Below are 26,114 nucleotides of genomic sequence, written 5' to 3' on the forward strand. Positions count from 1 at the left end.
GTGGCCATGGTGGATGTGGCCTAGTCGGCCTCCTGCACCACGGTGTGTGGGGGGCTATTTTTGCTTTCCTCGAGCCTCTGAGAGGGTAAAAATGGCCTCCCTGGGCTCCGAAGGCTCTATGGAATCTGGAAATGCCCCAAACTTCCCAGCTGCCCATTTTTCACCCTCCCCGAGCCTCTACGTGCATCCTGCGCTTACCTGCATCCAAAATGGGTCGTATGAGGACTCCTGGAGGGAGCAGGGTGAGCGGGGCTAGTCAAGAGTGGGATTTGGGAGTTCTCTGAACTGCATAGAATCTTAGCTAGGGGCTTTTCTGAACCCCTGCGAACCCCAGCAGCCCACCCCGGCTGTAGCCCTGCGTCAATGCCCTACAACAGTACAGGACTCAGCTTTGGTTTGTTGAATAAATCATGACTAAGCAAAACAATCCCAGAGAGGTTCACACAACATGAGAAGAGATGGGCAATCAACTGCAAAGGTCTCTGGAAAATCAGGCCTTGATCTTCTCCCCTTTCTCTTATTTAACATCTGTGTCTGCCCGTTTGTGACGGAGGCATCATTTAAGGAGGCACCTATGTGAATATCTATATGATGCCACCGGATGCCACTGGAGAAAATCGTACTGCAGTTTGGGATTTGGTATCATTAATATATTCATAGTAGTCTGTCTGCCTATACAAAATCTCCAACAGGTAAATAGGAAACTGAAAGGGATGATACTGAATTAAGTGCTACAAGTATAATTTTTCTAAATTTTTGGCTTGATTATGGATTACAAATCTTAACATGGAATATAAATGGAGCAAACACTCCTCAAAAGAGGGGGAAAATTCATTATTTGAAAAACATTAAAACAAGATATAATTTGCCTATAAGAGACTCATGAGATGAACACAAGACATTCAAGACTGGTGATGTAGGCATGTAGCTACAGCTTCATCTTTGATCCTTTCTCATACTTTGCTTACTTTACCATCCAGTTTGCTGTATTCCTAAGATTGGGACTAAAACTCATGGTCTCCTGGTTTCTAGCCCCATGCCTTAACCATTACACAAAACTGGCTTGAAAAACTGGAAGTCGTAATGATTAGCAATTATTTTGCTTATGTGCCTCAAGTTGAGGTGAATTCTTAGGACATGCTTTGGACAACTGTTAGAATTGGATTTGTTCATGAAATGCTTCTTATCTTTAGGTTAGATGAACAGCAGAACGAGAAAAAATGAGCATCAGTTAATTTATCCTTAGAGACTCTCATGAACAAAGTATGTTAGGAAAAGTTATGTTAATGTGAATTCCCCAAGAAACCACATTTTGATTACATATATTGAGTAAAGTTGCATACAAAAGTGAGGATGAATTTCAAATATAAATGGATTTTTGGAACACATTTTTGTCCTAATAACCCAAATCTAATAAAAAGTTAAGTGTCTGAAACTAAATTACTGGGCCACAACCTACCTTTATGACAATATTTTGCCTTTCAAGTCATCAAGAACATAAAAACTCATGTTCTTAGGCAAATGTATTTGTCTAATGCCAAGTGTGGCATTATCAATTGCAACGGCAAAGTTCAAAACATTTATTTATAAGGCTTCTGCTCAGTCATGCCAAACACAGCCATATTCTTAATAGTTCATTCTGTTAATTCACCCATTTTATTCATCTTACAGGAGGAAGAAAACAGTTCAAGGGAGCAACCAGTGAATTAGTAAGGTTGGCTTTTAGGCAAAATTTACTGCTACTGCTGCTTCTCTTGATCAGACCCAGTCTCTTCCCATGGTCGGGGTCCTCTGATGTTCTTCCAGTCATCAAAAGGGGCGTTTTTTATTTTCTATGGAAAAAGAAAGGAAGAAGGGAAATCATAACACAGAAATGTTGCTTAATTGCCTATTTCTCCAATATGTATGCTATTACATGGGAAGTGTTCACACAACAAACTAGAAACATAATTAATTAATTGAGTTAACCTTGTTTTCTGGCTGTAGACAACATACTGAACAATGAACCACAAGGGCTCATACAACATATAATCATATCCCAGGTCTTTGGGAAGGATTCGATAGGTGGATGAAAATGTCAAATCCAGTCTAAATATCTGGCTGACTGTGAGACAAACCATAGGAATAATGTTGCATAATAATTATTTTGTTAAATAATAGGTTGAATAATAGTATGTTTAACATAATGTTGAATAATAATAATAATAATTATTATTATTATAATAATTGAAAGATTATGGTATAAACTGGTATAAACTGGCTGTGGTGGTCCCAGAGGTTATCAGCACATTGGGTGCCATACCAAAAAATCTTGGAAAGCACTTAGAAAATCAGCACATTGATAAAACGCCCATCTGTCAATTATAAAAGGCCATACTGCATGCATCTGCACATATACTACGCCAATACATTATGACACCCTAGGTTCTTGGGAACAACTTGATGCAGATGAAGGCCAATATCTTGCAAAGAACTGGCAGCTGATGTGTATATAATAATAAGGCTTGCAAATAGAGGAAGAATGACTGTGTCAAAACAAAGCAAAGATAGTAACAAAAATAATTGGAATTATATCCAAAAAACCTGGAGCATCACTTGAATACCATCAGTATTGATAAAATCACTATCAGTCATTAGCAAAAGGCAGCTTTAGTTGAAATAGCTCACATCAGTGTGACAATTCCTTTAATATTATTAAACAGTAACCCATCCCTATCCCAGGTCCTTGGGAAGGACTTGATAAGTGGACAAAAATGCCAAATACAGTCTAAACCTCTAAAACAATGAACAGCTAGTTTGTGGGGATGGGTGAGTATTGCAGTATGCAGACTCAGCTATGACTGTACCAATGTAGAGATAAATAGTATGGCAAAATTTTTAAAATGAATTCACATGAAACCATACTTCAGCATAATCACTTTTTTCTCTGTAGCTAAAGTAAAAAATTGGGACTCTTGGGTTAGATGGGTATGATAGGAATCATTAATTTCCATCTGGCTCTTTTCAGCCCCCTTTGCTGTGTTCAGAAACTGTTCTTACCTTATTACAATTCCTAGGGAAAGTGAAACTACATAGAAAGCAAAAAAGCAATATTCCTCCCCTTGTTCTAAGAAGCACCTTGCATTCTAAAGTAGTTCTAAACACCTTTATCTAAAATAGTGTGTTTTGTGGGGTGGAAAAGGAAGGGAAGGGAGAACATTCTCTTCTGAACATGTTCCACCAGCCTAAAACGAATTATTTCTTCAGCTCTCAGGTCAACAAAATGAAAACTAAACTCAGAGTAGCATCTCATTTTATTAGAATCGGGGTGGGTAGTATGTACCTCTTTAGTTAACAAAATATTGCAACTGATTCATTCAGGATCATGAAAGAAGGTTGAAACAGTCTGTGAGATTTGAAATAGGCAATAAAACATATTTTTAAAAACTCAGGGAGAGTGAAATGGGAATGTTTGATTGCATATTATCAGCTAGAAATTCACTTGTGTCTGGATACTGAAAATTAATAGATTAGATACAACACGCCCAGCTTTCAAATTATATCATTATGTTCCAAATTAGAACATTATGTTATTGTTGCGTCATTATTATCCTTCAAATATCTGAAGTGCAATCTGATTTAGACAGGGCACCTTTCTAGGCCTGCGTGTTTCAATAGAAATATTACTTCCACACTGCTTTCCTACCTCCATATCTATTGGGAAAGTTAGAGAATTGTTTGTGTGTGTGTGCGTGCTTATGTACACACACACACACACAGAGAGAGAGAGAGAGAGAGAGAGAGCAGACATTTAATTTATATGAATTTCCCACATAGTGTTAGATAGATAAAAAAAACAATTTTATTGTGTTTTTCAAAGATTTAAAATGGATTACAGCCTTAAAATAAAGAGTGTCAATAAAATTCAATGCCATAACACTTAACCAACAACAGGTCCAGTCAACATTGACTAAAGTCTTAAAGTAGAGACTCATTAGCATATCTAAAATTAGGAGAATTTAGATGGGAACAGATTCTCACTCTATCCTTTCCTCTTTGGTCATTTGATTGACTATCTTGAGCTTATGTTTGATGTTATGATTATTTTGGGGTTTAGACACTGATAGATTTTGGTTTTCTTTCTATTGATGTGATATTCTGTCCAGCACAACATTTGGACTGATAAATACTGTAAAACAGATAAATTTATGTAAAGCCCTTGCTTCTTTCTTTCCATTCCAATTTATGATATTTAAGAGAAGTGACCCTGAATTCCCATTCCCACTCCTCTACCCAGCAGACTAGACAATGAAATAAGTGTATCAGCTAGGATCAACTTTTCATACTGAAAAAGCTATGAAATTTTGTTGTGTAGAAAGAGGTGCCTGAGATTTTCTTTTAGCTTCTATAGAGAGGATCAGAATAAAAATTTATGATAGTGAATATTCCATCTTTGTCTGTCACCACCACCCTCTGTCTAAAAGCTAGGAGAGTATACTTCATTAGTGCAAACAAAAGTGCATATACCATTTAATCCATTGTAATCTATTTTACTATTGTTTTCCTCGCTTCCTATCTTATCAATGGGGATATTTGTTTTTCATTATTTTCATTAAAAATGAATTAAGGACCATGATTCTTTTGCTGATTGTGTGATCAGTAGTATTGACTAACCAATCAATTAATCTTAATTAATTAATTCACCTGAAGTATGTAAAAAAGTACTATTTTTGAGTTTTAGTTCTATAATTAGCAATAGCACTTAGATTTATATCCCACTTTATAGCCCTCTCTAAGCAGTTTACAGAGTCAGCATATTGCCCCCAACAATTTTGGTCCCCATTTTACTGACCTTAGAAGGCTGAGTCAACTTTGACCGGGTGAGAATTAAACTGCTGGCAGTGGGCAGAGTTAGCCTGTAATACTGCATTCCTATCACTGTGCCACCATGGCTCTTTACCCAGAGCATTTTGCTATTCCTACTGGTTGGATTATGCTTATATATAAAATATAATTTGGGAAAGGCCTTATGTCCATTTAAATAATATGTGAATCCATTTGATTTGGGGTTCCAAAATCGGGTATACATTTTAGTGCTGAGCACCAAATGAGGCTAGAATTGTACAGTGGGTCCAAGGAGCTGATAGATTAACAGTCTATATCACTAAAGAATAATACATATTTGCAATTAGCCACATGGACCCTATCTTAAAGCTGGCAAAAGCAACCCAGCAATACATGCACATTCTAATTGGATCTGCAGATTTCCTTAACAGTAAAACTACATTTGCAGCACTGTCTGAACATGAAAAATGGGGGTTGCATCCAACAAAGCTTTGAATTTTCAAAGCAATTTGTTTTTGCTGGCTCTCTATGAATCAAAGTTAAAGTTCATTTAATTTTAGACACGGTTGGAATACATATTATAACCAAACAGCCATATAGTAAAGCAAATATACCAATACCATACCTCATATTCTTCTTCCAGTGTCACCTTACTCTTTTTGAGCTTTTTTTCCAATTCTGGATCCATCTGATTAATAAAATTTAGCAATCAAATACTTTTAATTAGAAAGAAAACTTAACCTATGAAGGGAAGGACTGTAATTTCCCCGCACCTTCAAATACAGGCAATTCCCTGTATAAGGAAAAGGAATTCTTACACAGTTCATTCTCAGATAATCATAATTCCAATAGGCGCTATCATAGTAGGTTTGGGCAATAATTTATGCTTGGCATGAAAACTTTAATTATTTCATTTAAGAGGAAGAAAGATAATTTATATCATTATAAGCATTTTATTGATGATCCTTCATATTAATTTCTATTCACAAAATGGAAAGCTGAAATAAATCTCAAAGGAAGTTCATAGGTAAAAATGTTCCCTGAACCCCTCTTGGTGTAGACCAATAGCAATCACAAAATAAATAGCTCCAGACTGCAGAAGCCTCATTAAAATTCAATGTCTCAAGACTGATTATATTTACAAACTCATTATCCAAGATTTTTTTTTTTAATTTGCATGCTGGAATGCTAGTAAGTTGAAGAGAAATTCAACTGCCAGAAGTTAACTGAAGTATATATTAAGACATTGGGCTCTCAGAAAAATACTGAATTGATTGATCAAATTTTGCATGCCTGTTGTAATGCTTTTAAAGTGATAAGAAGTTCTAGAAATATGGTGAAACGGACTAGCAAGACATAGTCAGTAAAGTATTTGAGATTGAATGCAAAGTGATAATCAGTACAAAGAAAGTACGAGGGGTCTCTTTTGTCATGCACATAGAATGTTTAAATGTAGTTATAGAAAACATGTTCTCCCTCTCCTTCCAGTTAGCAATTCTGAGAGTAGCCTATGGTGCAATTTATTTTTTTGAAATTAATTTATCTATTTCTTACATTTTATTCATTCTGGTGTAACCAAGGTGGGCCCCATAAAATATTTAAGTCTGCTCCAATGTATTATTTCAGCTACATTATCAAAAAGGTCACTTGTTCAAACAATAACTAGAATAGAAAGACACGCTCATGTCACCTGTTATCATAATACACCCTCAAGCAGATATTTCACATTGAGTTAGCCAGTGCTATGTTCAGATGGATTTTAGCTGTGCTATTATGACAGGCTGCTAGGAGAAGAGAAGAGAAGAGAAGAGAAGAGAAGAGAAGAGAAGAGAAGAGAAGAGAAGAGAAGACAAGAGAAGAGAAGAGAAGAGAAGAGAAGGTTTTTTTTCAACTAAACAGAAAAAAATATCTATATAAAATATCTCACTTAGCATCAGAAATTTTGAGCTCAATTGTAAGTGGAGGACTACCTGCATCTATGATAGAAAAATATTTTAGAAACCTCTTGAGGCAATCACTACCTTTTGTGAGACCATCTGAAGAACGACAAAATACTGCCAAGCTTATGAATTCTGAAGAACTCTTTGTCAAATAGTTAATTAAATGATGTGCACTCTTGAATGGACTTTTTTAAAATGTAAAAGTGCTCTCTGATTCAGAGGAAATAAAAGATCATATTGAGACCATTTATTGACCACCTCTCCAATTAATTTGTGTCGAAAAGACTTGACTCGAATTGACTTGAATGCACATCTTGGTACAGAAGTTCTTCTTTTGGATCTGTAAATCTGCTGCTGAATAGCTGGCTGACTCATCCTAATATAATGGAAGAATAAGGGGCAAGGGAATAAGAAAAGTAAGACACCTATGTTTAAAATATTAAAAGACAATTCCTGAAGGTGCCTTTGTATAAAGCCTGTTTAATATGCTGTACCAGTACTTTTACAAACCACTTAAATAGCCTAAAGTGCAAGATTTGAAATAAAATGTCCTTGAGGCTTGGGTGCGAAAGTGGAAATGTCTTACATTGCAATGCTTCAAAACTTTCCTTCTTCAAAAAGAATATTCTTGTCTGAAAATTTAACTTTGAATATGCAAACATGGACTTGCATCTAATACTGTGTCTTTGTAGGCAGAACTTTTAGGTCATCATGATTTCTTCTTTGCATGTGCTAAGATTTGACTTTTGTTTTTAAGTCTGATTAAAATTAGTTTATTCTATAACTCTTACTTTTCTTTCTATGTAGACCTTTGGAACTCCAAGTGAAAAAAAATGACTACATTGAAACAACACATTCCCAAAGATATTCTTCTTTGTGACTGTCCAGAGAGACATTACAATCAAATTCTATTACCTACCAAATAGATTTTACCTATCCGCACAGTAGTAAATTAGTTTCAAAATGGCGCCTCTCTGAAAGCAGCTAGGAAATCTAATTTATGTAGGGTGTAAATAAATTATGGAATTTAACCCAGTCTTTTGATTTATATATGAACTGAAATGTTCTTGATGGTTTCATTAAAGGCATTAGATCTTTCATCCAATTGATTCATTTCTCCTTGATGGTTAAAGGTAATAAAATCAGGACTCAGTTCAAGATTTGTTAAATATCAGCTAAAATAGCTTCTGTAGTGATATCTAGTAAACTTTTACAACAGTACAGGGGAAGTCTGTAAATTGAATATTTACCTTGAGCTTTTCAAACTGAAGAATTTTATAAATATTTAAGTTTAAATCACTTCTAAAGCCCTTATAACAGGAGTCCCTAACCGCTGGGCTGTGGCGCACACCTTGGCCATGTGCCCTTTGGAACTGGGCCGCAAAGCAGCAGGCAAGAGTGTCTTCCCACTTGAGCAAGCAGCGTGCGAGAGTGCGCATGCACATCCACCTGCGTGAGTGGAAGCCATGCGTGCCCACAGCTTGCGCAAATGGAGCTGGGTGTGCAAGCTTGTCGGCTGCCTGCAGGAAACCATCTCCTCTCCCCTCCTCTCCACCAGTCTGCAAAGCTGCAAAGATTGGGGAACTCTGGCCTATAAGACAGATAAAATAAGGGCCTTTCTTGTTTCTTTTATATCAATAGTGGTGGGGTTGTTTTTGAACGCCATTTTGTTTTTGTAACCAATACCTTGGTTACTCAGAGGGTAGTACTGCAAATATCTTAAGATGTTGGATTCTATCTGTATAATGCTTTAGATTTGAATCTATAAAAGCCTTATGGAAAGGGATTGGGGTGCTAATGCAACACCTGTCTGCACCTGTTTAAAACAACTGTGTTCTTTTCCAGAACCATGTTGGAGTTGGAGCGAGCATTTACATGATTCTCTTGGGAAAAGACCTATCACTTTAAAGAATTGCAGACCAAGTTCATGATCCCATGCACTATGAAACATTATTTTAAATTTGAGTATGAAACATTCAATCAAATTCAATAATGCTTGTATTTATAATAATATCTGTTTAACCCAGCCAATATTATGTATTAGATTGCAACACTCAAATCCTTTACTTTTTTAAAAATAAAAAATTAAATGGAATAAATACTTCTTGGGTACATGAATAAAGAACAGATGCTACCTTTTGGAAAAGACAGGAAGCAGTCAAAAGTCCAGGAATCTTACCAATAGTCTGATTCTGAATCCTATAATCCTACATGTGTACTAATGGCCAGCAGATCCAAGCACCTCTGTGTTATTTCACATTATATTATATAGAAATAAAAAGTGATGCATATTCAGTGATGGATTATAAGCAATTTCTAGTTTTGAAAGAAAAAAAATCAAAGGGAAATAGCTTTTTTCCCCCCCTGGAATGAACAATTTCAGTGAAAGCAAGCTATAGCTAGCCCTGATGTTAAAAAAATTAATTAAGAGATTTAGGTATTAATAATGCACTCTGTAATATTCCATTTGAATGTGAGAAAATCAGAGACATGACTTGCCTACATAATCAGACAGAAAGGTACAGCTTCTTATGAAGATGTAATATAACTTATAGCTACAACATTCACTCTGCACTCAACTTTTTGAATGATATATTTTAGCAGCATTTACTCTATTGTGTCTTATAAAGATTTGAAATTCATGCATTTATAGAAGAACACTTGATGCTAACTCACAGGAACATAAAATGCTGAGGAATTGCTAGAAATTTATGAATGCATTATATATTCATAATGAATTGTGAATAAATTATCATCTCTATTCATTGCCAACAGTTCTTTCTTATTTCCCAATATTGTTAGAAATGATGTGTTTTTTACTTTCCCGATAATAGTGTATATACAGCAATTCCAGGTCCATCACGCTGATCAGGAACTGCATATTGACATATCCAGTGAAACTTTATCTATTCATTCATTCATTTTGGTGGGTAACCAGATAGATTTTAGAGAATGAACTCAGATATTGCTGTTTGTAAAACATAGTTTATGGCTCGCTATATTGTCTAAAACTTTCCAATTTTATTTAATCAATAAATCATGCTAAAGTAAAGTACAAAGCAATATTCAAACCGTGTTTATTATGACTAGACTTCATTCTCCAGAATCATCTTAATTATCATGTATTATGGGATACATTAAGATGTTTCTCCTTACCCTGATATTATATACTGTGACTACTATATTTAGACCATTAGTTAAACTCTTAGGCTGTTATGAAAGGAAGACCATAAGAACCATCAACCTGAGAAATCAGCTAGTAATCACTTACCTCTGACAGCCCTAGAAGGTAAAGACCTATCTTAGATAATAAGAGCTTGACATTCTGGCAGGGTGCTTAGCCTTCAAATATGTCAGAAGCTACGGAGGGCAGAGAAAGACCATCACCATGTCTCCTTCAAGGAGACAGCAGCAGGACCCCTAATCAAGCTATCCTAGACCTGGGACTATACAAGAACAGCCTCCAGGCATTTGCTCCTCCATAAGAAGCAACACTGCAACTTCTATTGCTATATTCTATTGCTTTGCAATATATTCTATTGCTCCTCCATAAGAAGCAACACTGCAACTTCTATTGCTATATTTGCTTGCCCTGCATTCATACACTTGGCTTGACAGTCAGATCAATTCATGCAATTCCCTGATGCCAAAAGCTTTGTCTGTCATGAGTACCCTTATTTTATCATGGTATCTTCCCATCCCACAGGGTCCAACAGAGAAGGCCCATTCCTGATCCCTTTTCTGAAACAATATCACTTTGAGGGACCCAAGAGGTATGTGCCTTCCCAATAGCAGCCCCTTCCTTTTGCAATGATCTCCTCTCAACCTCCCTACTCACGGTTGACTCCAATCCTGCAGATGTTTGGAAAGGCTAAAGGATGTTTGGACTAGGCTATTTCTCAGGATAAATATCGTTGCTAATTGGTGAACTTTAATTTATTTTAGTCCTCATCAACAATTAACTGCTTCAGCTTCCTGTATTGGTGTGTGTTACTTTTCCTTTATATTTTTGTTTAATGATTTTTTTTACACTGCCCTGGGTCACATTAACCAATAAGGAAATAAACCAATAAATAAACAGTTTTATCACCACTTCTACCTTTCCCCTGCTAGTAGAATGCTGACAATTTATTTCAAGGCAAGCCCTACAGAGTTCTATTAATTGCTCTCGGGAAGTTTATAATATAGAATTAAAGTCAGACTTTATTCTCATAGCTTTCTGTTTTGTACTTGGCTGGCACAGGACTTGAATTTCCTTGCATGTAATGGCAGAAAAACTGTATATAAATGTAGAAAATAAAAATAAAATAGATGTAGACTCTCATAACTTCTTTTATGGGCAAAAATATGGGTGCAAATTGGGTGACTGACTGACGGACTGAATAGGTTTTGTTGTCAATATACTATTCTCTTGGGCTTTGAAAATGGGCAAGAAAAATATAATAGAAAGGACTTTGTGTGGGATGAAAATTTCCAAATTTCAGCTATCTATTGGAAAGTAAATACTGTTCTTCCCTTTAAAAGTTGGCTGGTATTCTCGAATCTTATATCTTATAAGGAGACAAATTCTGCTTACCTTGCCACGAATCTTTTGAATATCATATCGAACCTGTGCAAATTCACGGAGTCCAAATGACCCACCAACTATTAATATCTAAAATATTAAAATAAGGGGAAAATATTCAGGATAGGAAAGAAGAGAACAGTCCAAAACATTGTATAAGATTATGGGAAACTGTCAGCCCAAAATGCTGATTTTTCTTGCTAAATTATGGTAAAAAGGGACTTCAATAATAATACATGTGGATATTGTTATATATTAGCATCCTCAACACAAGGACTGCAGCTTTCTAGCGCCCCTATCTTTCAAGTATCTCATTTCTCTGGAACTTTCAATTCAGCAATGTCTAGCTTGAAACAGCTGAAGCAACAGTGATCATCAGATGAATTCAGACACAAAGGTAAAAAAGATCCAGTTATGTTCCTGGAACTTTTCAACAAATTAGGATCCTACATATATGGTGGCCCTTTGGGTTCAAAAAAGACATGCTGTTGTGCAGTTCATCTGTGGACGGAGAGGTAACTCTACAGTCCACGGTGGAAGCGCTCAGTCTAGCACAGCTGAAGATGAATTGCACACGAGAAACCCATGCATGGTGGAGCTTTAAGTGGAACGGCCATGACACAACACTCTCAGCAGAAGAGATCATACTCTAGTGCGGGGGTCTGCAACCTTCAACACTCAAAAGAGCCATTTGGACCCATTTCCCACAGAAAAGAAAAGACCAGGAGCCAATCATTTAACAACTGGTGTGACTGGGTGGGCATGGCCTACTCGACGTCACTCACTCCCATCCAGTCACCTCCTGCTCTGCAATATGGGGCGAGTCTCCATCCCCCGCCATCACCCTTACCTTCTCAGGCCAGGTGAGGAGTGACAGGGAGGGGAGGGGCCAGCCAGGGGTGGGAACAGCCGACAGGGAACCACAACAAAGGGCCGAAAGGGCTGCAGGTTGCAGACCCCTGCTCTAGTGGCATGGGGACCGTTATGGCTGGAAACCTCTCTTGCTGCAGTAAATGACCAGGATGTTTATATACGGTAGTCCTATTATATAGTTAAATAAATTTTTGCTGCACCTACATTTCCATCAATTCACTTATATGTTTAAATCACTAAGATTGAGGAACAGGAATAATAAAACAGGAAAAACTGGCATGAAGAAAATAAAATGACCTTTTAGAATGAGATGCCATTAAAAATGCCTTCAAGTTTTAAAATGTAATTATGCTCTGCTATGCTATTGCAATGCTTCCCTAATACTATTAAATCCTTAAACAAATTAAATGTAATTTTTTAAAAACTTTAAATCAAAAACCGAAGCAGAACTTATCTTCAAATTCAAACCCATTTGTATCATTGTTGGAATCACTGTAAGAACTACTTACTACACATATTTTTAACAAATGTTTTCCAAGTTTAAATTAACAAAATAAGTGTTAATATTCTATATGCCATGCAAAATAACAAAGTTTACATACAGAATTGTATTATGTTTACTCTTACCTGTTGTAAAGTTATGGAAAAATACTTACATCCTTTCCATAATACAAAATGTAATACCAATAACCCAGAGGTCCTCAAACTTGTCAACTTTAAGACTTGTGGACTTCAACTCCCTAGAACAGGGGTCCCCAACCACCGGGCCGCGGACCAGTACCGGTCCATGGAACATTTCCTACTGGGCCGCTGGTTTGCTGGGCGCCGCCATCTTGTTTGGCGAGAAAGTGCTTCCGGGTGAGCTTTTCCGGTTGGAAGCGGCATTTGGGTCCTGAAGGAATCCTCACGCCTTAGTTTCATCAAAGGGGCTTGAATGAAACTAAGTAGCGAGATTCTTTCAGCACCCAAGGCAAAGCGAGCGGAGCGACTGTCCCGAAGCTGTCCCGAGCGAAGCCCATCAACAAAGGTACAAAGGGCGAGTTGAAGGTGGCGGGAGAAGCGGGGGATGGCTGGCTGGCGGTCGCTCAGCTCACCTTGCCTTGTCATGCGTGCTGATGCGGTACCGGGCGCGGATCATTTGTGATGCCAGTACCGGGCCGTGGCACAAAAAAGGTTGGGGACCACTGCCCTAGAATTCCTCAGCTAGCATAGCACAGCTGGCTTTATCAGTCAAAATGGCAGTTAGTTAAGCCACTTGGATATCAATACTTTGGAGAGTTTTAATCAGACACTTAATTTTAGTATGTATTAAAAAGCAATGGTGCTAGAATATATTCTTGTTTCATTCCCTTGGATATGTGGATGGGATCATTTCCATATAGCATATGGATTAACAAGAGAACATCTACTCAAAATATCCCATGCTGTTATCCTAGAGAAGTTACTAAAATCAAAGATCAGATAAGAACGATCTTTACATTTATTGGCCAGATGTAGCCCTAAGCAATCTTCTATAGATCATCCTGGTTGAAACTCCTCTTGCTCAACTATTGAATGGTAGACAACTTAGTCCATTCACAAAAACTAAGGATAAACAAAATATTAAATTGGACCCATCACAAAACTCACTGATGACTCAACCCTGACTTATCATAAGACCCTCGGTTGACACACCCACACCCTGAAGCCCTTATAAACAGAAGAACACCGAGACTGGCACATTCCCTAAACTCCTCTGAAAATGTTACCTAGCCTGGTAACAAAACGTTTGGAAACCAACCTACAAGCTAGGAGAATAAATCTTCACCGCATCCTACACCCAAGCTACAAATATTCGCCACTACTGCAAAGTTTAAGTTAATTAGATTTTAAAAAATCAATTTTTGAGAAGTACCATATTGAGAGTATGGAACAAATATAAGGCCAGGCTTTGTTCAAAGATACCTTTATTGACCTCAGCACAGGAAGCATTGACAATTAAAAAGAAGTATAGCTAGAGACTTATGATTTGAATGGAGGTGCATGTCGGAGTCCTGACAAGCATTTTATAGAAGAGAAACAACAGATAGGGAGAAATGGCTGACATATCAACATTTGCTAAGATAGGTAGTCCTTGATGCATGATCACAACTGAGCCTAAAATTCAGTTGTTAAGTGAGTTCTGCCCCATTTTATGACCTTTCTTGCCAGAGTTGCTAAGTGAATCACTGCCATAGTTAAGTAAATTAAGTGAATCCGGTTTTGCCATTGGCTTTACTTGTCAGAAGGTTGCAAAAGGTGATCATATAGCCCCAGGGATTGCAAATGTCATAAAAATGCCAAGCATCCAAATTTTGACCATAGGATCATGGAGATACTGTAATGATCTTAAGTATGAAAAACAGTCATAAGTCATTTTTTCATTGCCATTGTAACTTCAAATGGTCACTAAATGAATAGGTGTAAGTTGAGTATTACTTATAGAGGAAGATGGAAAAATTAAGATGAAGTTAAGAAAACAACTGTAGAAGGACATAGTTTTCATGTGGCCAATTAAAAGAAAGGTTTAAAGTGATAAAAAGATAGCTGGCATGGAAAAACCCAAAACAGAGTTTAACACTGAAATATGTACAAATGATGAACATGTAATAAGATTTGAAGTAGAAAAAAAATATAGGTCAAACAGTTTAAAGCAATTTTACAACCATTTTTGTGGTGGTCATTAAATGACTGCCTAGTCTATAAAGAGGCCACCATGGTCACCAAGTGAATGCTGTGGTTGTTAAACAAATCAGTGGTTCACTATGGAGCTAGTTTTCCTGAAAACTGGAAGTAACTGTGGTTCTCAGGCAAAATCATCATAAATATGGTCATGTAACTGCAGGATGCTGCAAATGACCATAAATGCAGCCCAGTTGCTGTGCGTCACATTGCCATCACGTGATGTATCGTGAAGATTTTTTTCCCTTTGTGAAGCTAGAGTTGGCATGGCGTGCATGTGACATATCCGGCCTGCAGGCCGCCATTTTGACACCCCTGATCTAAAGTGTGGTCACATGACCACATGGGAGGATCAGCAACCGTCAAAATTTTGAATTGAGACCATAAGTATCCTTCAGGTAAGTCTGTGGAAACTTCAAAGAGTCACTAAGCAAATGGTAGCAAGTCAAAGAAGTACTAATTTTGGATAGTATATGCAGATGGATACTTAGGAGAGAATGGACAGTAGGTACACCAGAGAAATTAACAAAAAATATATAAAGGTATATTTTTTGAAACCATCGTTGGAAATGTGAAAAACGTGAGGGGACATTTTATCATGCATGATGGAATTTGTGAAAGCAAAAAAAAAAATGATGGGGATACAATTCATAAAACCATGCAAAAGGTTTTAAAGATAAATATAGTAAAGAAACCAGAACTTTTTTTTTTATTGGAACTTATGGACAATGGATTAGAAATGACTCGTGGAAGATTGATTTTGTATATGGTAACTGCAGAAAGTGTCAGCGTTCCAACAAAACTCTCCATCTCAATTAGGCACCCAGAGACAAAGTCCATCCAAGTAAGAATTTATTATAGAAGTCATATCGGCACATCTGGGAAAAGCTGAATCTGAATTCCCACGTTTTCCCCTGCGATATTAAACTTACACCCAGCCCCCTTTTCAGATGACCCTCAAGTCACACTCTCCAATCCATCTCCTTTCTGAACTCCCGCCAAGTCCAGTCACTGCCCTCCAAACTCCAGCGACTCAGCCTTGAGCTCTGGCAAAAGGATGTTGTTATGGCTATCCTCCCTCCCGCTTTACTTTCATTCCCCACATCTACCCATCCTCCCTTGTGGCAGCCCCAGATCTGATTCAAGATGGATGGGGGCTGACAGAAAGACTATTGTATGCTCAATGATGGGGAGAATAATCAAGTTCCCACAGTGGGGGGAATGGATTGTGAAAATGTCAGTATTTGCTGAAATGGCAAAGCTGACCAATTTGATGTAAATGTTCCATGAAGCGACATTAATGTTTCCTTATAGCAGATTCTTTAAAACCTATTTCAATTTTTTTTTCTGAAAGAAAGCATGTTATGCTACAAAAAAGCAGCTGATAAACTATTAAAGTTGGTTACCACCCATCAATATACCAATTTGATACATTCAGTCACACTTCTGATTATCCATAACTTGCTATTCAGTACAAGCTGAATTCTTTATTAATAAAATAGGCAGCAATTGCTCCATCTTTGCAACATGCTCTAGTAGACTCTCCTTTCTTGCCTGAAGAACTTAACACATGCTGTATAGCATGTGCACTTAAACTTATATACCACTTCACAGTGCTTTACAGCCCTCTCTAAGCTGTTTACAAATGTCAGCATATTGCCCCCAACAATCTGAATCCTCATTTTACTGACCTCAGAAGGATGGAAGGTTGAGTCAACCTTGAGTCGGTCAAGATAGAACTCTTGGCAGTGGGCAGAGTCAGCCTGCAATACTGCAGTCTAACATCTGCACCATCACTGGTCTGCATTATTGACTCTGAAAGCCAAATCACAAAACTGCATTCTTTTTACCTAAATCCCTAAATTGATGTTCCCTGCAGGTTAATATAGATCAACTACTGGAGAAAAGGAAAAACCCTTCCCTCCCTCTCTCCCTCTAATTCAACAATAAAAACCCTGCCTGATCACTCATACAATATAGCAGGTCTTCTTATGTACAAGAGTATTTTTATGATTGACAAAACAAAATGCAATTTAATGGACATTTGGCTAAAATAGCCATTCATTATCCCCCACTAGTCTGTTAAATCAAAAGTTATCTGTATTCATTACAAAACCGTGGAACTGGAAGAGTCAAGTGAAATATTGTATTTTTTTCTCTCTCTACCCAACAAGAATTGAAAGGGATATTTCAATTTTGAAAAAAATTACAATTTGTGTAGTCTATAGTTACTATAAGTCCCAGCCTGACATCTGGAAACTGTAGCCCTTCATTTTTTCACTAGGCAAGTTATAAGAGGTAATTTTGCATAGAAATACTGTTCAGCATCTGTCTTAGAGAAAGATCTATTACAATGTCTCTTGAATTTCTTATGTTTCAGACTAAGAGGCAATTTTATTTATCCTGCACTAGGGAACATACACCAACTTAAATATTTTTACTCAAAATAAGATATTCTGCACTTTAGCAATATGTGATGAAATTTTAAAATGTAAGTCTTCGGTTTCTCTGCTGAATGAAAATGGTTAACTGGAAGCAGATTTAGTAATTCAACCAATGAAAAATGAATTAAAGAGACTACATACCCACAAAGAAATATATCATTATTAGCTTCCCTGTTTAACTGATTTTACATATGCTGTCTTGTGTAACAATAATAATGAAACAGGCTTGCACAATCTGGGTTTGATTTAATCAATACTGAACACTGGAATTCATTACTGACCCTCAGTTTTGATTCTCAGTTCAATACATGGGGCTTTAGTATGGATTAATAAAAGATTTTGTTGATAGCCATGGATTTTCCTGAAAATTTGCACAAGGATTATTTATCTGGAAAAATATGGATAGCTACATATATTGTATGTGTTCTTGAATTTTATTTTGTTTGAAAATTAGATGCATAACACTTGGTTTAAAGTTCAACAGCCACTTTTTGTTCATCTAACATGGAGTGATTCTGCAAATCAGAATTCATAGCATTGCAAACATCAACCATACAATACTGTTTGGGGGCAGGGGTAATTATGGTACCAGTTCAGAAATTGATGCTGGAAATAATAACATGCTATTTCCATGTCTAAGAAGGACAAATAATGGCTTATATATTCTAAAATAACTGGCATTATGAGCACCATGAACCCACAGCTCTCACATCATTGACTTGTATTAAACATATAAGGCAGAAATTACCTTTTTTAACTGTTTAAAGTCAACTTCATGTTATTCAAAATTGCATGTCATATTACAAAGTTTGTGGTTTGCAGACCACATTTGCTCTTGATAAACAACTAAGGTAAGCCTCAAGGTAGTGAATCATTCGTGTTAAATAGATAAATGCATGGGACTAGGCATGTTCTTTTTTTAAAAAAAAGTAAAAAAAAATATTTATTTTCCTAGTATTTCTTGACTGTAAAAAAATGGCTCATCCAATTTATACTGCTGAAACCAACATAAATTACACTTAATGTTCCTCATAGGCACACAAAGGGCTGTACTTCTGTGAAGAGCTGAAGTTTGATCAATTCAAGTTGAGCTGCTAGCTCAATTCAATAACAGTGGCTCTTCTGCACAAGTATCGACACTTGTGTCTAAGAACCACCCTTATCACTCAAAATAGTGTAGCCACTTTGTAGAACTATCTTTTCAATATGACATCTTTTATGTGAGGAGACAAATGCAACCTTAACACTCTCACCCATCTTGGAGAAACAATAATAGAGATTGTATGTTTGCACAAAGCACCCCACTGAGCAAAAGACAAGTTGAACAGAATCAAGTAAGAGCTCTGGGCAAGGAAATGTATAAAAGCATAACAGTCTTGTTAGGTCAGGCCAAAGGACCATCCAGTCCACTGTGTAATAATGTCAATCTAAATGTTTTTGGAAAGCTCACAAGCCTGGAATGGAGAAAAATAACTCCCTCCCTTTGTTGCCTCTTTAGTAACTTATTTTTAAGATTTTCACTTATGATTCCAAAGGGTGTAAATAGATATTGATATTAATAGTCATTCAAAACCTCCATGAATCTGTCCAGTCCCATTCTAATTGGCTAACATCACAACTGTTGGCAGAAAAATTCCACAATTTAACCATGTTCTGTATGTCAAAAATTCTTTCTGTAGGCCCTGAGTCTCCCTACATTTCAATGGATAACCTCAAGTTGTAACATGATGAGAGCAAATTTTCGCCTGATCTATTCATGACGATTTTACATTTATCATGTCTCCATTTACATTTCTTTGATCAAAGCTATAGAATTGTTATTACTGTAGTCCCTCCTTGTGGTGGAATGGCTTCAATTCCCAGATAAACTTTTTACCTCTTCTAGCTCAATAATATTCTTTTTAAACCGTGTTTGTAAATATTGTATATAGTACTCCAAATATAGTGTCATGCCCCTGGTGGCGACTGACTCTGAAGGAGAGGATTAGGGAAAACGTGGTCTACTCGGGAGAAGAGGGCCATGATCCTCTTCATGGGATGCAGATGTGAGATCTGCATAAGAATTTGGACCTACATGCTAACAGACGCTGGAGACAAATTAGTGTTTCATTCCTAGAGGAGGTTTATCTTGGTTGGCGTTTTTCCAATGGACTGTACCTGGTTATCTTCCTGATGTTTGTAATTATTTATCCTGGTCTGTCGTGGAACTTTATTCAGTGCGGTTTGTTTTTGGTTTTTGCTTCATTATCTGTTCTTTGAATTTGAACTGTGTTTCTTTCGTTTGGAATGTTATTTTGAAAATAGTTTAATCTTCAACTGTGAACAATTAAACCTTTATTTATGTTTTGGTTTTTGTTATATTTTTTATACCCTCTGGGTCATCACATATGGTGTCACATTTCTGTAAAGTTATTATTATATTGGCAGTTCTATTTCCAATTCCCTTTCTCATGATTCCAAACATGGAAGTATACACTTTTTCACAGCAATTGCACACTAGTTATTTTCACCCAAATTCCCTTTCCTTTCCATCGCCAGTTCAGATTCCATTCTTACACAGGTGAAATTTGGATTGTCATTTCCCTTTGCCAAGATGCATCAAGTAACTTGTTTATGTTGAACTTTGTTTGGTATCTTGAAGCCCATCCGGCCACTTTGGAAAGATTCTTTTTGAACTCTTTCACAACCTCTTTTTGATTTTAGCACTTTAGATTGACACCGTGATCAGAAATGGCCACCTCACCACTCAATTGTATAGGCAATGCTTGGCAGTGAGATTAATAAATAAATTTATTCATGAAGAACCCTACTATACATAAATCACCAGGGTGTGAATTGCTCATTTATTTCTACTTTTTGTGTTCTCTTTATTAACCAGTTGCCAAACCCTGAGATTGCCTGTACTTTTATGTAATTACAGCTCAGTTTTCTGATAATGACCTTTGTCATTCCAATCTATTTTGTTCTATATCTATTGGGTCATGCTTTTCTGCTTCCTTATAGACACTGTCTGTTCCAACATCTTGTGGGAGTTATAGCAGCAGTATGATGCCCTACTAGTTTATGTGATATTGTTTTTATACACATTGGGCTTGTTCAATCAAAATCTCTAGTCCCAGTGCCTTCATCTTATCCATACATTAATGCTATTTAGCACTACCTGTTTAACTGCCCTTGCTTATGGAGCAGTTTCAAGAAAGGCATCTTGATTGCTCCGGATTCATCAACAATCCAACAAATTTGGCTTTCAGTACTGCCTGACTAGTTTTGCTGCAACACTGTTTAACACATGAATAAACAACACTTACCCTTCCCTTGCATGGATGTTTAACTCATAAGTTTGCTTCACTGACATTTATAAAGGAGTGTCAACAGTTTGTCACTATGGTTGTGATGCTTCAACAGCTGAGGATTCCTTGTGGCTGGAAAGTACATGCAATCTCAACCTCTTTCAGTTACAACATTTCCAGCATGGAAATATATGTACAAAATAAAACACACAAGGAGGTTCAGTGGGGGAGAGGGGAGGTTCCTTAAGCAAGATTAAGACATGTAGTTCAAAATTGGTGAGGGAATACAGAAGGCATTTTGCAAATCTAATTTTAACAAGGCAAGCTGTATTCCATAGTGCAAGCATGAGTAAATGGTTTTTTGAACCACACTGTAGTCATTTTGAATTACAGGCTTGGCCAGTTCAGAGTGAACACCGTTGGAACTGCCTGACAAGCAACTCTACTGTGGGGAGTCAAAAATAGCTTCCGGCAAAATTTCTCCAAAGGACAGACTGCATTTTTTAAAAATACTGTATATAGAATATGCTATCTTCTTCAACTGTAGTAGAAAAAAATGGTTCAGTTTGGCATTATTTGATAGATTTTATGTATCGCATCTCCTCCCTGAACTCAAGGGAGCGTATGTACCATTCCATTTATTTTTTTTCCCCAACCCTGTGAAGTAGATGGGGTTGAGAGGAGGTGACTGGTCCAAGGTTATTCAATGAGTTTTCATGGCTGAGGATAAATAAGAACTTGGATCTTACCAGTCCTAGTCCAACACCTAATCAGCACACTAAGCTGGCTCAATTTTTTTAAAATTTGTGTCCATGTTACAATAAAATATTCATTTCACTTATTTTTCATAATTAAATAAAATACGGCAAATGACAAAGAACCAATGAAGGTTCTAATTAAGCTATGCCAGAAAAACTGAAGAACAAAACAGATTGGAGGTTAATCTACACACCAATGCTAAGAAAGGAGATGTATCAGAGTCTGAAAATTTATCATGCAATATTCTTAATTTCAGGTGAAAGCAAAATATTAATTAGGACTATTGAACAGAGATCGCAGCACAATGCCAGATGTTAAAAATTGCTTTAGAAATAGCAGAGGAACAAAACACAATACTAAAGAATTGAGAAAGCCAAAGGATACCATAGAGAAGTCAGTATGTGTTTCACTGATTATAGAAGGCCTTGGTTGCATTGATTATACCAGGCTGTGGAATGTGCTGGAAATATCGAAATTCCAAAACATAACAAAAGAGACTGGTTCAGGGTTGGTAATGGAGTGAGACTGTATATACTTCCCTTATTTATTCAATTTGTATATGGAATATATATTGAGGGAAGATGGATTGGAAAAAGATGACAATATGTGTACCACTGGAAGATGTGAAAGACCAGTATGGGGACAAATCCTCCTACAGAAAATATATCTAAGGAACACCAACTTGATTGCACTAGACAAGAAGCAAGAGATAGAAACTGATCAAGGAGAGAAGTAACCTAGAATTAAGGAGAATTTTCCTGACAAAACAATCAGTTGGTGGAACAGTTTGCTTTCAGCGGTTGTGGGTGCTCCACTGGAGATTTTAAAGAAGAGATTGGACAACCACATGTCTGAAATGATGTAGGGTTTCCTACCTGAGCAGGGGGTTGGACTAGAAGACCTCCAAGGTCCCTTCTAACTGTTATTCGGTTAAAACATTTTAGAATAAGAGTTATCAGCCAGGAACAAAATAGTAATACAATATTGAGGCATTAGCTCTGAAGTAAATGCTGCAACTCTTTCCATTAGGCACTCAATTGGTTACTGAAACCACATACAGCAAAGCTAGTTAATTATAACCCCCATGAACATAATAGTAGGAGGTGATAAGAATCACAAAGCAAAACACTGGTTAATGGTGAGAGTATTTGACTAAGAGCTGTGAAGTCGTGACAGAAGATGCTGAATTCACCACTTTCATTGTACAATGCAAAGTTTTTGTTAAGTAGCTCTTTATTGGTCTCTATTTTTCTTCCTTTTGCATAAGCACTTCCTTAAGGAAATCATATTTAATTTCGGGATAGGATCCTATGTAGGGGTGGGATTCTACCAGTTCGCACCTCTTCGCTAGAACCAGTTGTTAACAGTCTAAGTAGTTCGGAGAACCCGTTGTTAGAAGAAATTACTGGTCTAATCCTGTAAGGAAGGCAGGAAGGAAACATTCTGGTGTTGCTTACAGAAACTGCCTCTCCGTTAACCCTTATTACATTCTTGGCAGGATTAGACTTCCTGTCTCAGGAACTTCTCTGGTGGTTTTTTCCCCCCTCCTTTGCTGGTACTTTGCTTGTGTGGAGTGACCATTCAAAGTTACAATGGCACTGAAAAAAGTGACTTATGACCATTTTTCACACTTACAACTGTTGCAGCATCCCCACAATCATGAGAGGCCAGGCGAGAAGATACGTGCCTCGATGTGAGTGATATTGAGTTGGCCATGCCCAGCCATTAACATGACCACCAAGCCAGCCATTAACATGACCACCAAGCCACACCCACCAACTAAGCCACATCCACAGAACCGGTTGTTAAAAAATTTGAATCCCACCCCTGATCCTATGATCAAAATATAAACTGAACCAGCAACTTGGTCATTAAATGAAGTGTTTGCTAAGTGAAACTGTGTCTACTTATTGCCGCCTGTGTGTCTGTACAATCATATTTTCTTATAATCAGTAGTTGAAACAATAAAATTGGATTGATACAGAATTCATTCAGACCGGAGAACATTTTAGTATTCAGGTCAGATTCTTTTTTCTGTTTCTTAAACTTGTTCTTTTAAACTCCACTCAAAACAAGATTATTTGTCCAATTTTATAATTGGATCTTGATTAACAATTTATTATAGCAGTATCAGAAAACTTGCCATCCCAGTGTAGGTAAGCAAAAGTCACACAGGGTGAGTCACCAGGTGCTGCAACCCTAATCCAAAATTGACTGTACTATTCGTCTTACTGCATTTTATAGACTGGAGCACCACCTACTGTACTTGAGAGCCAAGTGCATGATGAGCTGTAACAAGGAAAGGAATCATTCATTTTGTCTTTGAGATCAAGTGTGGGGCTTATTATAAAAAGGAAATGGCAAGGAGATATGAAAACCCAGAAAGGAGAGCAAGCTCTTACAAGAGGAGCAAGATATGTCCACCTAAGGTTCAGTGAAGAGTGACTCCATGTAGACCAACTTGAGATCTTAAAGGAAGGTAGGAGGTAACTAACAAAAATATATGCTATACATTTTGTTATTTTGAATTTCCTCAGAGTAGCAACTGACGTGAGGAAGAATATAAAGGAATTGTACTCCCGAGTTGTAGGGTGAATTCTTCCAGAACTCAGAAGCAATCTTAATACCCCCAGATTTCTAGATCCAGTGAGTAGATACAATTACAATTTGGTTTTATTTTGTATGCAGTTTCCCGCAGTTCCACCCCCTCCCTCATCATTTTTAATGGGTCTGTCCTTTGTTCCTTTTTCTCCCTTAAAATCTAATCATATTCTCCAAGTTAAATCCCATTATTTTTTCCATAACTGTTGTGTGTTCCAAATATTATTTTAACCAGATATCTTTGTGCCAATTTGTTTCTTAAGCAGAACAGTTATAATCTGGCAAAGTGACTCCCAGATACAGAGAGGTATGTTTGTTTTTCTCAATTACAGATTTTCTTTTCTTTTTTGGTTTTAGCATTTCTCCTCTAAAGAAAAAAAGATAGTGGCAGCATATATCAACTCATAACAAAAAACGATGCATAATTGCAGGTTCTTCAAGATGGATGGACTAGATTAGAGAGTTTTATCGTAAAAAGAGAGGGTATTCTTAAAATATTAGTTCTCAAAACAACAGGCAGTTTCATGATGATGGCAAACTATGAGTGGTGATCTTACATGGAAGGGGTGACGTTTGTATTGTGACATTGTAGGACACATTTATCTTCTTATATAGATCAGTAGATAGCTCTCTAGTGAACTAGGTGAGAAACTGGCATTGAAATGGAAGCATACCAGGAAGTAGGTGAGAAAAACTCTAATTCTGAAGAAGTGAATCTTTTTTGAAATGGTAAAGGAGAATAGGTACTATATACTATTTGCAATCACCACACAGAACAAGTTATTGTGCATGGTGGGTTTCAGGCTCAGATTCGGCAATTAAACTTCGGAATGGGGCAGGCAACGATTTTCCCTGTGACATTCTATAGCAGTGAAAGAATTAACCAACACTTGAAATTAAAGAAAAGGAAGACACTGAATATTTTGAGAAACAAACCGACAAAAGAATATTTGGGGGGGGGAGGAAATCAAGCCAGAGTTCTCACTTGAGGCACAAATGATTAGGCCAAAGTTATCATATTTTGGACACATTATGTGAAAACTTAGCTGTCTCAGGGAAAGGTGGAAGGATGACCAACAAGGACTCAAATTGTAGTAGTAATGCATGTTCTGTAGGAAGATCTGAAAACACCAGGTTAGGGGAAACTCATCACTAAAATATATGGTCGCTACAAAGAATCAACACTGACTTCATGGCACATAAAGGGCTAATTCATGCAAGCCATTTTACAAATACAAGTTGCCCTCAACCAAGTGTTGTCCAATACTCGTTGTCTTCATCCAGATAGCCAAGTGAATAATGGGACGTGTAGTCTAATCTCTATGGAGAGCTGTGGAATGACTACTGGTATAAACCATCCATACGTATAGAGAGGAAAGAACACAATACACATAGCGATACCCTGCTCAGAATGAGGAATGTTTCCAATGTTTCCACTTCAAATCGGTAAACGCACGCCCCCTTTCTCAGACTGACAGGGGTAGCATCCAACGACGAGCGAGCCTCGAGGAAAATGGTGAGCCTTTAATAGGATTTTAGCCAATAGAATTTCTCACTTGTTCCTCCCAAAGAACGCATGGGAGTAGCCCTCGAACCGCGACTCCCGAGAATACAGTCTCCTCTATGGTCTGCTAACCTGCAAAGTGCAACCACTTTCTAGCTCCTCCCCTCCAAGCAGTCCCCCCCCCCCAAATTAGCTGCCTTCCGTCCTATCACCGACCGCTCACCATCATCGGGACTCCATACTGCAGCGATTTGTTCTTCCGCAACCTTCGCATCCAGGCCATGGCTCCCTTTTTAGCCTCGGAGCGAGATCATCTCTTTACCGGTGCCGCGATCCAGCAGAAATTTCATTCCCCTGGATTCGGAGGCCGGAAGCAACAAGGTTCCGCTTCTCGAAAGGGCGCCCAGTTGCATGCAGGATAACCCTGCAGTGGAGGAGGAAACTTGCCGAAGGGAAATCTCGTGAAGGCTCCCCGGCTAGTCTAATCATGGATCAGTTCTGCCACTGTTTGATGTAAAGCAAAGCAATACTATGCCATAAAATTTCGCTAACGACACTCTATGTTTCAAGTAATTGAAGCATCAGATGGATACCTCATCCTGCACTTTTCATATT

General features: G+C 37.4%; 1 protein-coding gene across 1 annotated transcript; it reads right to left on the reverse strand.

Annotated features, from left to right (window-relative positions):
- Positions 1-1,637: 1,637 nt before the first annotated feature.
- Positions 1,638-25,866, reverse strand: COX16 (cytochrome c oxidase assembly factor COX16). Its single transcript, XM_026708960.2, has 4 exons — positions 25,723-25,866; positions 11,341-11,418; positions 5,450-5,512; positions 1,638-1,832 (listed from the first exon to the last, which is right to left on the reverse strand). Exons 1-4 carry the CDS (start codon positions 25,780-25,782, stop codon positions 1,740-1,742), a joined length of 294 nt encoding a protein of 97 aa, XP_026564745.1. The 5' UTR covers positions 25,783-25,866; the 3' UTR covers positions 1,638-1,739.
- Positions 25,867-26,114: the final 248 nt, after the last annotated feature.

Source organism: Pseudonaja textilis, chromosome 1 (genome assembly GCF_049901715.1).
Source record: "Pseudonaja textilis isolate UNSWEBS1 chromosome 1, rPseTex1.2, whole genome shotgun sequence".
Lineage (NCBI taxonomy): Eukaryota > Metazoa > Chordata > Lepidosauria > Squamata > Elapidae > Pseudonaja > Pseudonaja textilis.

Bases quoted from the DNA above. Each gene is read 5' to 3' on its own strand.
- COX16 (XM_026708960.2), bottom strand. From the start codon at position 25,782: ATGGCCTGGATGCGAAGGTTGCGGAAGAACAAATCGCTGCAGTATGGA. The intron at 11,419-25,722 runs GTGAGCGGTCGG...TTAATATTTTAG, and splicing joins AGTATGGAGTCCCGATGATG to ATATTAATAGTTGGTGGGTC. The intron at 1,833-5,449 runs GTATGGTATTGG...CTTTTTCCATAG, and splicing joins CACTGGAAGAAGAATATGAG to AAAATAAAAAACGCCCCTTT.